This window comes from Ambystoma mexicanum, chromosome 10, assembly GCF_040938575.1.
Source record: "Ambystoma mexicanum isolate Mex_15411 chromosome 10, UKY_AmexF1_1, whole genome shotgun sequence".
Lineage (NCBI taxonomy): Eukaryota > Metazoa > Chordata > Amphibia > Caudata > Ambystomatidae > Ambystoma > Ambystoma mexicanum.
In genome coordinates this window covers 1,515,730,004-1,515,742,758 of record NC_090932.1, presented here as the reverse complement: position 1 = coordinate 1,515,742,758, position 12,755 = coordinate 1,515,730,004, and the positions used below count along the sequence as shown (strand labels likewise).

The following is a 12,755-nucleotide window of genomic DNA, read 5'->3' as shown; positions in this document are numbered from 1 at the left end:
TAAAAAAATAAAAAGGAAGTCATTTTTTCCCCTTATGACATAGACATACATACACAAATGTGAAAAATTACTTTTATGGTGAATCAGGTTCTATTAGTCAGTGCTTTACCTCCCTCGCGCATGTTTGGAATGGCCTGCATCCACAGGCAGGTTGGAAAGCCTCATTTATTGATGCAGACTATCCCAAACAGTTGGGCAGGGACAGAGGAGGATGCCAAAGATTGCAACAAAACCCTTGAAATTCAGAGGGTTATGCAGGGGGAGTGACAACAATCTTAATTTAGAGTCCCCATGTATATGACCCCATTGATGTCATTTTTGATGTCATTGTTGAATCCTGCTGCAATCTCATGAATGTGCTCATGGAACAACGTCCCCTTTAAGCATGTAGTTCTCGTAGTTGTTATCTTTAGATTTCTTTAAAAATCTTATTTTTACGTAAAATAAATACTTTGCCTGAAAGAGAGCTTTTGCTGCCTCATAATCCTGGATATCTTCGTAGATACGAGGCTCCCCCTCATTCATGGCAGTTCTGTAGTCACCAAAAAGAATCGGATCTCTCATGGCATACTCCAAGTCACTTTTAAAATTATCGTCTATCAAGAGTTGAATGTGGCCTTGGACCTATAATTACAAAATAAGACATTAAAATAAACAGAAAAAGACATCTTCAAAACACTGATAGTTCCAGCCCATACGATCTCCACCCACATTCTGATAGTTCCAGCCCATGCGATCTCCACCCACATTCTACGGATGAAGAGACAGCTGATAAAGCCCCTCTTAGCTATTCATATCAGTACTCCGTTGTGGGTTTTACGATAAAGTATATATTTTTTACATTTGTTTAAAATTATTGTTGATTATTAGGATCACAATCTTATTCTATAGTAGAAACTTATAGTGGAAAGTTAAAACATCTTTCAGGCCTCAAATAGTTCTTCAGTACGTGACATCATAGCTACGGTTTCACTACTTCAAAAGTTGTTCTAAATGGGCTCAGTTTAATAGTGTCAGCCCTACAGAAGTCGAACATGGTAGAATTGTTTAATTCTGAAACAATTAAAAGAATGCAAGAAATTATTTATATATCATTGGGCTTTTTGGTCGACCGGAGGTGCTAGAGGCTTGGAAAGATGGCTCAGCACACCGGGTTGTTTGTACTGCAAGTTTTGTTTTCATAATCCTTTAAAAATGAAAAGACCTTGAAAATTACAAAGAGGTATGGGTAGACTTGGATGGGGATGTATACATATGACCTGTACTCCTGAAGAATATGCCAGACGTGGGGAAAGCTTAATAAACATGTGCTGAGCATTGATGCCTATAAAGAGTAGCCCTGCCTGGGGGAAGCAGAAAGGAGGGCTAATGAATGAAGAAATACTGGGGGAGGGTTTATAGTAATTTAGTCGAAAATAATAATGTCGAAAGTCAAAATATAGAAAAAATAATTTCCAAAAAAAAGAAGTCGAGTTTCTTTTTCAATACGTTTTTTTTCAAAATGGGGGGTTCCCCCCAACCCCCTTTTTTCTATTTTTTTTATTGTACCCCTTTTTTTTTTACTTACCGAACCCAAAACATACATATAAATAAAAAAAACACGAGTGCGAATATTCTGTGTTTGAACCTACTCAAAGACAGAGCTATGATAGGATCCACTCGAATCTACCTAGCATTCGTTGATTTGTCGGCCGCTTTTGACAAAGTGAACAGGTCCAAACTGTGGTCCAAACTCAAGATTTGGAAATGCCCTGCGACCATTTTGAATCCAATTATCAAACTTCACTCTGAAACCACTATAAAAGTACGCCTAAACAACCAAGGTTTAATGTCAAACTCTATCCCGACTTTTCAAGGTGTAAAACAGGGTTGTCCTCTGGCCCCTGCTCTGTTTATATCATTCCTAGGAGATTTCAAAGAGTCCCAAATTAAAATCAGATCCTTTCCGCCGAAAATAGGCAATACCGAGGTACCCAGACTACTATATGCGGATGACTTAATATTGCTTGATCAGACCCAGATTGGCTTGCAACGACAATTAGACAACCTTTCGACCTACACCACCGAAAACAACTTGGAAATCAATAAATCAAAAACCAAGATAATGATTCTCCAAAAACAAGGCACTAAAAGAAAAAAGAAAGTGGCCTCAAACTGGTTCCTTAATGGCACCAAAATAGAAGTGGTCGAGTCGTTCAAGTACCTCGGAATCCTTTTTGACAGCACAAAGTGGGCCAGGAGCCAGCAAAATGATCTTTGGGCGAAGGCAAAGAACTTAGCTGCGCAGCTGAGAGCGGTCGATCGGAAATATGGGAAATTTTCTCTGCTACCTGCTATCAACTTCTACAAGGCCAAGGTTATCCCCTCTTTGACTTACGGCATGGACGCCACCCCGTCTATTCCTCAGGGCCTCTGGGTCAAACTCGAAGGTTTCATTTGGAGATCGGTGCTGGGACTACCTAACTCTGTTGCTGTGGCTCCAATACGACGGGAACTTGGTCTTGTCGCTCTAAAAGCGGTGGTGGACACCGCAACTTTATATCTGTACAGGAAAGTCATCCACCCGGAGAGCCTAGAAATCTACCGAATAATTGCCGAAGAGATCGAGAAGGGTAAAAACCCAACGATGAATAAATGGGCACAGGATCAAAATTTGATATTGGAAGAAATTGCTTGCACTAAAGAAGAACTAAAACACAATCCTTGTAGGATCAAGACCAAACTACAGTGTAACGATTGGATCCAGACAGTTGAAAAGTCAACTGGTAACAAATTATTAGCACATCTTCCTATGAATGGCAATAAATTGAAGGAACCTATGGCATACTGTAAACGTTATCCCAACAAAGCCCTTATGAGAACCTTCCTAAAAGCCCGCCTCAACGTTCTTCCGACGCAGGAAATTCTGGCGATCAGGACAAAATCCATGACAAATGCCTGTAGACTGTGCAAAGACGTTGCAGAACCGGAATCCATCAGACATCTTCTAATGCTCTGTCCTGCTCTGAACCAAGAAAGGATGGCCTTTTTCAGTACCCTGACCGCTAACTCGTTTGCAAGTAATGAAAGTATCTGGTGGAATCGCTTGATAACCGGGGACAAGACAAGATGGCATACGGCATCAGCTAAATTGCTGAATCTAGCATTCCAAAAAATGACTTTGCCCACTATTACTTGAGATAGCATACCTCTATGGGTGGAAGCTGCTTCTTCATCTGAGTTCTTGTAAAAATCTAGTTCTGATTATATACAAGTAATAAAAAAAAAAAAATAAAAAAAATAAAAAAAGAATACATTCGACTTTTTTTTTTCAATATATTTTTTTCGACATTTTTGTCACTCGACTTTTTTTTCCGACTATTTGACTGACCACCCAGGGGGAGGGTTATTCGCTACCGTAGGAGTAACAAAATGGGGGAATGTTGGGAAGGAGATGGTCCTATGACACCCCCCACCCCTAGCCACCACTAAATCGAATAAACATCATCGAAGCCAAGGGGGAGAAGCCCCCTCCTCCACTGTAAGGCTAAAGGCCCTATATCATAGCGAAGTAAGCGAATAACATCACTCATGCCTTAGCAGTAGGATGCACAAAGCCTAGACACCATTTTTTACTATGCCCGAAAACCACCACTTTGGGAGGCTGCGGCACTTGCACCCCCAGCCTCTCTTGCAGAGGGACCAAGCCATCCACACATCAGGCCAGCTCCGCACGAGTCTTGTTCCTAAAGATGTCCATCCGTTCACTGTTCTTTCAATGTTGCAAATACGTAGAATCATTTCTCAAAGAATGCGCTCTGCAGAGAGAGTGAGACAGGAACAGGCCCCAGCACCAATGCCCATCTATCTCCACTAAACTGTCTGTGTCCTCTTGACCCCCACCCCACCACGCCAAAGCCCCCCAGTCCCAACCCCCAATCCCTTTCATGCTGATAAACATCTAACCCCTCGCCTTGGCCATTCCAGAACACCCACCACACACCTAATCCTGGGCAGCAACATATTCCCTTAATAGTAACACACGTCTGTTCGTATCATGAGGCACCAGGGAAGGTAGGCGGTAGATCAAGCCGCCGGGACACTCAGGAGCAAAGATTGCGGTATCAATGAAGCCCTGAATGTGGAGGTTGGCATGCCAATATATGATCCCCTCTTCTTAAAGGACCCCCTTCTATGTAACTACTATGTAGATACCCTTGTTTACCTGGTTGCCAGGTCGATTATGGCGTCCTTTAGTAGCAGTGCTTTGACCTCTTCCAGCAGGATGCGCTGTTGCTCCTGCATCATTTGTCTTTGTCTTGGTGAGTGGTTGGGTGGTGGTGTATGAGTACTATGCAATAGCCTCCCGCCAAGATGGAAATTACCCACTTGTCTGACATGATTCCCCTCCCATGCGTGGGTAAAATAAGAAATACAACTTCCTACTGCAGAGGCATGGCAGGGGACCTGGAGGGGGTGGTCATTGCTTTGGTGGGGTGGAGTTGCTGGAGGAGGAGGATCTGCCTCTCCTTCTCAACCTTCTGTGGCCCCTTTGAAAATCTTGTTGGGAGGATTGCCCCTGCAAGGAACCCCAAGATGAAGTCTGCCTGCCTGGTTGTAGTTGGAGGACCGCTCAGAGTTTTGTCCTTTAAAATGGTGTGTATTAAATGCGCTTCTCTTCACAAAGGGTTTGTTCGTGAGCTGTGCCAGGGATTTGAGGGTGTCATACTCCTTAGCACTTTTCAGTGTGTTCTCGACCGCTTTTCCAAATAAGGCATTAGGCTCAATTGGCATATTTAAAAAAGTGGCTTGTGTCTCCAGCTTGAAACCTGATTGACGTAGCCATGCATGGCGTTTAATGAGGGTACCATCAGCTACTATCCAGCCTGCATTATTTGCGGCGTCCAGATCTTTTTTCAGGATGCAGCTCGCCACCTTTTTACCTTCAGCTACTGTTTTTAAAAGGTGTGTTTTTAGGGGCTCCGAGGACGAGTCTATTTGTTGTGAGATCTCGTCCCACTTGTGGCAATCATAACTCGCCAGGAGCATAGTGTTGTTGGCTATCCTTACTTGGAAAGCAGCCGAGGAAGCTAGTTTCCTGCCCAGTGTGTACATCTTTTTACTCTCCTTGTCAGGAGGGGCTTCGACAGAGGCTAAAGGTGCTCACTATTTTCCTTGTGGTGGTCACCACTAGAGAGTCGGGCTTTAGCTGCCCCCTGATGTACAATGGGTCTGACAGGGCTGGTCTAAACATCTTCTCAATGGAAGGGCTGACTTCCCTTGTCAGGTTGGGGGTAAGCAAAGAAGGCTGAATGTGCCTTTGGATAGATTGGAGTAGTGGGATGAACTGTGCTGCAGATCTCTTTTCCCCAAGGATGTCCTCTACAAAGTCTTTGTCGATTTGAGCCTCCTGGGTATCGATTTTAAAATGTTCTGCAGCTTTTAAAAGAAGATCATTATACTTCAGCTGGTTATCCACAGGGGAATCAGACATATGTTGGTCAATATGGTCTGGAGATTGGATGATGTATACATCACCATCATCATAACATTGGTCTGTATCCTCTATGTCCCCTTGGTCACCTTGGTCTGCTATTGAGCCAGGGTCCTGCAAACCTGTTGGTCCAAAATAGTATAGGTTGTCAGATATGTTCTGATAGGTAGAGATACTAGTCTGTGTCACGTCTGGGCAGGGTCTTTTGGCATTGGGCTGCCCTGGAGGTTGATAAGTTGATCAGGGTGTTGATCAAAAAAGTTAATAAAGCTAGAGATTCTCCTCATTACTCTATCAGACTGCTCTGGGGTCCATTGAGTGGAGCTTGGGGCTGTTTGTGGTGCATTGCCCCTGAGAGGGAGTCACTAGGGGCAGAGTGTTCTGCAGAGTGTTCTTTAGTTCTTTATCCTTTGTAACCAGTGATTTCGAGGATAGAGGCGTCAATGATTTGGAGTTTTTCGACGTCTTGGATTTGAGAAGTGTGTCCGAGTAGTGTTTATTAATGAGTTCTCTCCTTTTTTAATTATTAGCAAGGGCCGTCAACGTGTCTTTCGATGCAGGGTCAGCGGTACCCGAGGACTTGTCTGATTTGCTCACTGTGTCGGAAACAGACTTCGGCATCTATTTTAGGGGCCTGTCATGTGGCGAACGCGATGGCCCAGAGGACAGGGATATTTCGGACCTTCCTTTCGACACTGTGTGTGGCTTATCGGTCAACGATGCTGTAGACTGTCGGGTATGGGGTATGTGTTTAGTGTGGCGTGCAGTGTGGGTGCTTGAGCCGCCGGGTGTGGTCTCCGCAGCAGAACCGCCAGCCAGCCAAGTCCTGATCACCCTCAGCGTCACTTAGGACGCCGATGCTGCCATCGCTGGAGGCTCCCTCATCGTCCATGGTGGCCTCAGCCTGCATGGCGTGGTGGGCCCAGTGTTTAGTCTTCCAGTCCTTTAGGGTCTTGCGTCGAAACAGTTTGCAGGACTTGCAATGTTTTTCGGAATGGTCCCTAGGAAGGGAGAGGTTACACGCCCTGTGTGAATCCTTCCAGGGAAACTTCCTGTTACAGGAAGGACAAAATTTAAATGGTGTGTTCTCCATGTTAAGGAAAGACGGCACCTTGGCGATGTAAAAGAAAGAATAGGGAAATAGACATTCTCTAAATGAGATGAATTATGACCTCCCCCCACTCTCCCTACTGTGCAGGGCCGAGGCCCGTTGGGACCTAGATAGGCTGGCAGACAAAGTTTGTTGAGACGGCTGATTCGTTGTCGTCGACTAATGGTCTTGTCCTCGAAAGTCGTCGCTGAGCATCTTGCGTTGTACGGCTGTCGAAAGGATAGGAAGAAAGTCTACATTGTAAACTTCATATAAGTAATGGCGTTAGCCAGAAGAAGTAACTCTGCAACTTGCATCCGACTATGACAGCGGAAAAAAACAATCTGAGAGACCTTGACGCGTGAAGCACCATGGGTACAGGAGACGTCACACTAGGGATAGTATTACTGGCCCTCCCTGTCAACGTCCCCTTTTGAAAACAAAACATGTAATACTCCGCGGCTACCACTAGATGTCGGCCTATGCATAACATGTGATCTAAGCAGATCCACAAGCCTCATAAATATTGTTACTGTGCCATGGTATTTTTTACTGGGCATGGAAGGTGAAGCAAACCTAATAAGTGTTCTTATATGGATAGATTGGCCTAGATTGGTGCAGCCAGTCTTATATATATATATATATATATTGGTTCAGTTTACAGGAACATTAATGGGCACAGCCAGCATGCCATTTGTTTTTTATTGCTATATATTGAGGGCAAAGGAATCATGAACATTTTTGGGAAAATGCTCTTGTGCACTGTCGGTGACTTGCATCTATTGGGTTTTGTCATATGCTACACTAGAAAACTGATTGCAAACTGTGTGGCTTTTTACAAAGAAAGTGTGCTGCAAAAAGCACTATTTTAAACCCTTATTTTTAAATGTTTCTCAAGCAAAAACCTCTCTGAATGTTTCCCTTAGTTGGTTTGGGCTCCCTCGCTATGATCGGCTGCTCTTCCATATTTGTGAGAAACATTTCCACCCCTCCAATTAAAGGAATCACCAGCTGCAACTATAGAGAGCATAGTTTTTGTTAGCCTCACAAATGAGTAAAGTTTGCAGCAAAAAGCAAATATTTCATTTCACTGAATCGTAAAGGAATATACTCTGAAATACACTCCCCTTGCAGCATTATGTTTTGAGAATCTTTATTTTCATTTTCAAACGCTTGCAGCGCTTTTCACCTTCAGTGGGACAACACTGCTGCTGTGTAGGTGTGTGAAATACACAAAGCATACAGAAATCTGCCACCTCACAGTTCTGCATAGCATATGTGTTTCTATTCATGTTTTGCATTTCCTCCCTGTAAAACGAAGTGGAAATACACCACAAACCCACATGGTAGGGGGAGGGGGGCTACAGACAGCCCCTCACCAATATGGACACAGGAGACAATTCATATCTAAAAGTTAAAGGTCAGACATGTATAATACATTGATATGAAAGCTACAAGGTTTGTGAGGCACTTTCACTCTCAGCTCCGTTGTCACAGATGGCTTCATTAACTCCATGACTCTGAAGGATGGTTTAAGGGTTTATATTTGTTGAATGGTCTAAATCACTGTTTTTATTGTGATATGGTTGTGGCCAGGTTACCCAAATAGGATTTCCTCTCTCAACCTTCAGTGGGGCTCCTTCCACCCTAGCCCAGGGGTCCCTAACCCCTGGGTTTTCCAGCTAGGAATTGGTAAGACCTGCTTTTGACGAAGGCCTAAAGTTAAGAAGCATTATCTATCTGGCTCCCTCCGGGGTTCTCCTAAGGCAAGGGTCTGCAACCTACAGCTCTTCAGAGGTTTTGGACTACAACCCCCATGATACCTCCCCATTGACTATGCTGTCTAGGGCTGATGGGAGTTGTAGTCCAAAACATCTCGAGTGCCAAAGGTTGTAGACCTCATTTTGAAGGGATCCCTAACTTACTAGTTTCCTCCACAGAAATGACAATTCTCTTGTCCCGGTAACAGACACCCTGGAGCATTCTCTCATGCATACACTCCCTTCTTTCTCTCTCCTTTCCCTGGTCTCAACACTCCTTCCACCTCACCATCGATTCTTCTCTCACACGCCCCTCTCCCTTCTCTGGTCTCCTTCCTCTCCTCTCTCTCCTCTTCTGTTCCTCCTATGTCTACACTAGCTCCTCCCCTCTCACTGTCTACTCCCACCTCACCTCTGTCCTTACCCCTCTCCTCTCCTCTCCACGCGCCGCTCCTCACCTCTCTCCTACATACAAATCCGTGTTTGCTTCTTGGCGCCCTGCTCTTACCCTACTCTCTCCATCTCTTCCAACTATTCCAACTATTCCCCCTTCTTGGTTCACTCCACCCTCACCAGTACTCCCATTATTTCCTTGCACTCTTTCTGCACCTTCCTACCATACACTCTCTTTATCTATCTCTTCTTCACTCTAATTCCCCCTACACTTCTTCCCCTCTATCTTTCTTTTTGCCTTTCTCACTCACATTCTACACCCCCCTCACCACACACATTCAACTGGTACCTGTGAGAAACCTGGCCGTGTTCTCTCACCTACTCCCCCAGGATTGTCCATTCAGATGGCCAGGGAAGGGCCATCGCTTTTGGAGTCTGACCCCGTGGGTGGGCAAGCGAGGGAGGATCACCTGAGTGGAGGGTCACAGGGGATTGGGCAGAGAATACTCAAGGTCACGACATGGTATTCCTCCTCTCCCCATTTCCCATCTGAATCCCCTACCTCAGCTTTCATGGGATATTTACAATCCCATTCCATCTACCCCTCCCCATTTCTGACAAATACCGGGAAGAAGTATAGGCAACCGAGAGTAGTGAGGATTACCTGCATAAACACCTTGAGAAACAAAAGGAGGACTGACACCTACCACCATTAGGCTGTCCCATTAATAGGGTAAGGCAGGGTCGGGTATTTCACAACGACTACTCACACCTGACTCCACTTGACTCTTATGTAAAGTATAAAAGGTGTGGCTTTGCACAATCAGGAGAGCGAGCTGTAAATCATGAAGGAAGCTGAGTAGCCAAGGAGCTGAAGGGAGAGGAGCCTGGAGGATCCGGAGGAGAGCAGCGTTCTGCGACCCTGGCCCGGTGCCAGTGAGGGGCTGTGGCGTGGCTAGGGAGCTGTGTCTCCATGGAGCCGGATTGAGACATCCTGTGTCATGCTGGCAGTGTGTGAAGAAGTACTTGTTCCCTTGGGACGTGTGCCGGTCCAAAGGGGGTCTGAGAGGCAGGTTGTGAGACGCTGACCTCAATCCCATGTGTCCTGAGAAGACAGCACGCCAGCACAACGCTACCCGGTCAGTTTCAAAGTTTCAAAGGGGAAAGTAATGAGAAGCTCTGGAGCGTGTGGTTAGCTGCAGCAGGAAAAAGGGGAAAGGACAGAATTTGTAAGCAGGATGAAGCGGAAAGCAGGAAAGCTAACAGATTAAAAGGAAAGCGAAAGAGAGGCGCTGAGAGAGCGGTATGAAAAAAAAGGCTTCACGATAAAGGTGAAGGGGGCGAATGACCCTAAAGTGAACGAAAGGTACAAGTGAGCAACAGAAAGTGAAACAAAGTAAACAAGAAGGGTGTGAGTGACCCAAAAGTGAAGTGGAGGTGCAAGCGAGCACTGGTGAATGAAACAAGTGTCCAAAAGGCACAGAGAGGTATAGGACAGGTGCAAGGGTGCACAAAGGCACCGAAAGGAATGCGCAAGAGGCACAGTGAAAAGAAAGAGAACCCGAAGGGAAGGTGCCAGGGGCAGAGTAAACTTAGAGAAAGCAAGACTAAGAAGGTGCAAGTGAGCACAACCAAGTGAATGATAACCAAGGGGTGCAGGAAGCACCTGGAAGAGGAAAGAAGAGAAGGAAGTACAAGAAATACATACAGGGGCCAAAGATCAGATTGGCCATGCTTAGGATGAGCCAAGAACCTAGCATTTTCAAAAAGTCTCTGATATTACCCCATGAGAGGGTTGTATGCGAAAGGAACTGTAAACAAGAGAAAGGCACATCTTGACAATTTGAACTTTTTGTTTAATACTGAAGCGGCCTATGCTTGGGGAAGGGAACATTGAGAGGCCTAAGAGAAACTGTGTTGTTAATCTGAACATGTGATTGAAACTGAAGTGGACCGAGCTTGGGGAAGGGAACCCTAAGAGGCTTAACCGAGGTGAACTTTTATTTGGTGAAACAAGGAGGCATACGCTTGGAGAAGGGAACCCTGAGAGGCCTGGAAGAAACTGTGTTATATTTTTATTTGATTTGGAACTTGGAAGGAGTAAAGCTTGGGGAAGGGAATACCCAGGAACTAAAGACATTGGGACTTGTTGAACAGAGTGGCCCTCATTACGACCCTGGCGGAAAGTGACTGACCGGACCGCCACAGCGTAAATAGCGTTTCCTCCATTGCACGAAGGAGCAAAGTGCGGCCCATTCCGACCCATCGGGCACGAGCACCACGGCATGGCGGAAGTGCAAAGTCCGCGATGGCGGAAATGACCCCAAAACGGCCCACACCGCCGCCGTACTGCGCCCTAGGTGCAATACCGCCACCCATCACAGCGGACACCGCAGTGTGCGCCTACCGGAAAGTACGGTGACCGGAAATATACGGAAACGGAAGTAAAAACATGGGCCCGGAACGGGAAACATCCCGCCGTACACCTATAAAACCACTAAAACCACACAACCACCAAAAACACTACCCTGAGACACACCCCAACCCGTCATCCACCCTAGCGAAACCAAGAAAAATGAGAAAAGTAGCGAAGAAAGCGTGCGACCGCAAGCGGCAGGTCCACTTCTCCCGTGAGGAACTCACCGTGCTAACAGAGACCCTCCAGGAGAATGCTGCCGTCGTCTTCTCCACGCAAATGACCAGGACGGCACTTGCAAACAAGAAGGCCATATGGGCTCTGGTGGCACAGCGGGTAAGTGCGGTGGGGACCGCACCCCGCAACCCACAGCAATGCCGAAAGCGATGGGACGACCTGCGGATACGCGTCCGCAGCATACTCTCTGTCAACCGCAACATTGCCACAGCCACCGGGGGAGGTCCAGAATCACCCATCAAGTTGACCCCCTGGGAAGAAATCTGTGCCTCCACCATCGGAATGGAGAGCATAGAGGGAGTCGGAGGGATGGAGAAAGGAGTGCAGACATCCGAAGATTCAGGTAGGTGGGCCAGATAAAACAATGCCAAATCCACAAAGTCCATCCATGTGAAGTACCATGTGTCCACATAGTGCAACAGAAACACATGTCCAGGAGAACGTCCACACACATCGGCCTGATAGCGCACGTTAAAACCCACAATAAATACATAATTAATTAAAAACCCCTGAAACACGCACTACACGTGCAGCAGGCACACCCTAACTGCAGGCTGCCAAACAACTGCACCCTCACTCCACACACAAATGAAAGCACCTCCAAGGCCCCGACCCAAATCACCCTCAGGTACCAGCCCAATGCATGTGATACAATGCCATTCCAATTCCCACAGACCCATCAATAACCCTCGCCCTCCTTTACTCCACCACAGGGTCCGATCCAAACGACGAGCATCAGGACACCCCTACCAGCACACCTGCAAAGAGAGCCAAGACCAACGGCCAAAGACCCTCCACCTCAGCTGCACGCATCAAGACACGGCAGCAGCACAAATCAGGTGGCAGCACAGAGGAGGGAACATCAACAGGCACCCCAGCAGCCAGCATGCCCACACCACCACCACCACAGGTCCCCCCAACGGATGCCACAGAAGGCACTGCCTCTGGTGGCAGCAGCACCATAGGTGACACCCCATTGATGGCAGCATGCTCCGACACAGAAGACGGGGATGTCGAAGTCAGATCCATCCATGACCTGTCCCAATCCCCCTGTCTGTCCCATCCCGTACAACATGAGGATAGCACGCAGGGGCACCCACAAGACGACGACTGGCCATCCCCCACAAGCCCTGTGGCAAGGCAACATGAGGTCAACAGCCCCTCTGTGACACCCCCGCAAATGGCCATGGCCCAGCAGAGGCAACAGTCCCTCGACCAGTTAATCGTGCAACAGCAGCAACTGGCCACGCTCCTCAAGGACCATGCCGATGAATGTGGGGGCACTAAGGCAGACATAGAAACATCAACTGAGACACTTAGGGCAGAAATGGAGAGAGGCACAGAGACACTAAGGGCACAAATGGAGAGAAGCACCGAGAGCCTGAG

At 46.7% G+C, this 12,755-nt stretch overlaps 1 protein-coding gene across 1 annotated transcript in view; it reads right to left on the bottom strand.

The window, feature by feature from the left end:
- The window catches only part of DNAH10 (dynein axonemal heavy chain 10), a 2,725,177-nt gene that overhangs the window by 921,962 nt on the left and 1,790,460 nt on the right, over positions 1-12,755 (bottom strand). The window contains exon 50 of the mRNA XM_069619694.1: positions 457-624. Within this exon, the coding sequence (XP_069475795.1) occupies positions 457-624 (168 nt within the window). The remainder of the gene's footprint in view (positions 1-456; positions 625-12,755) is intronic.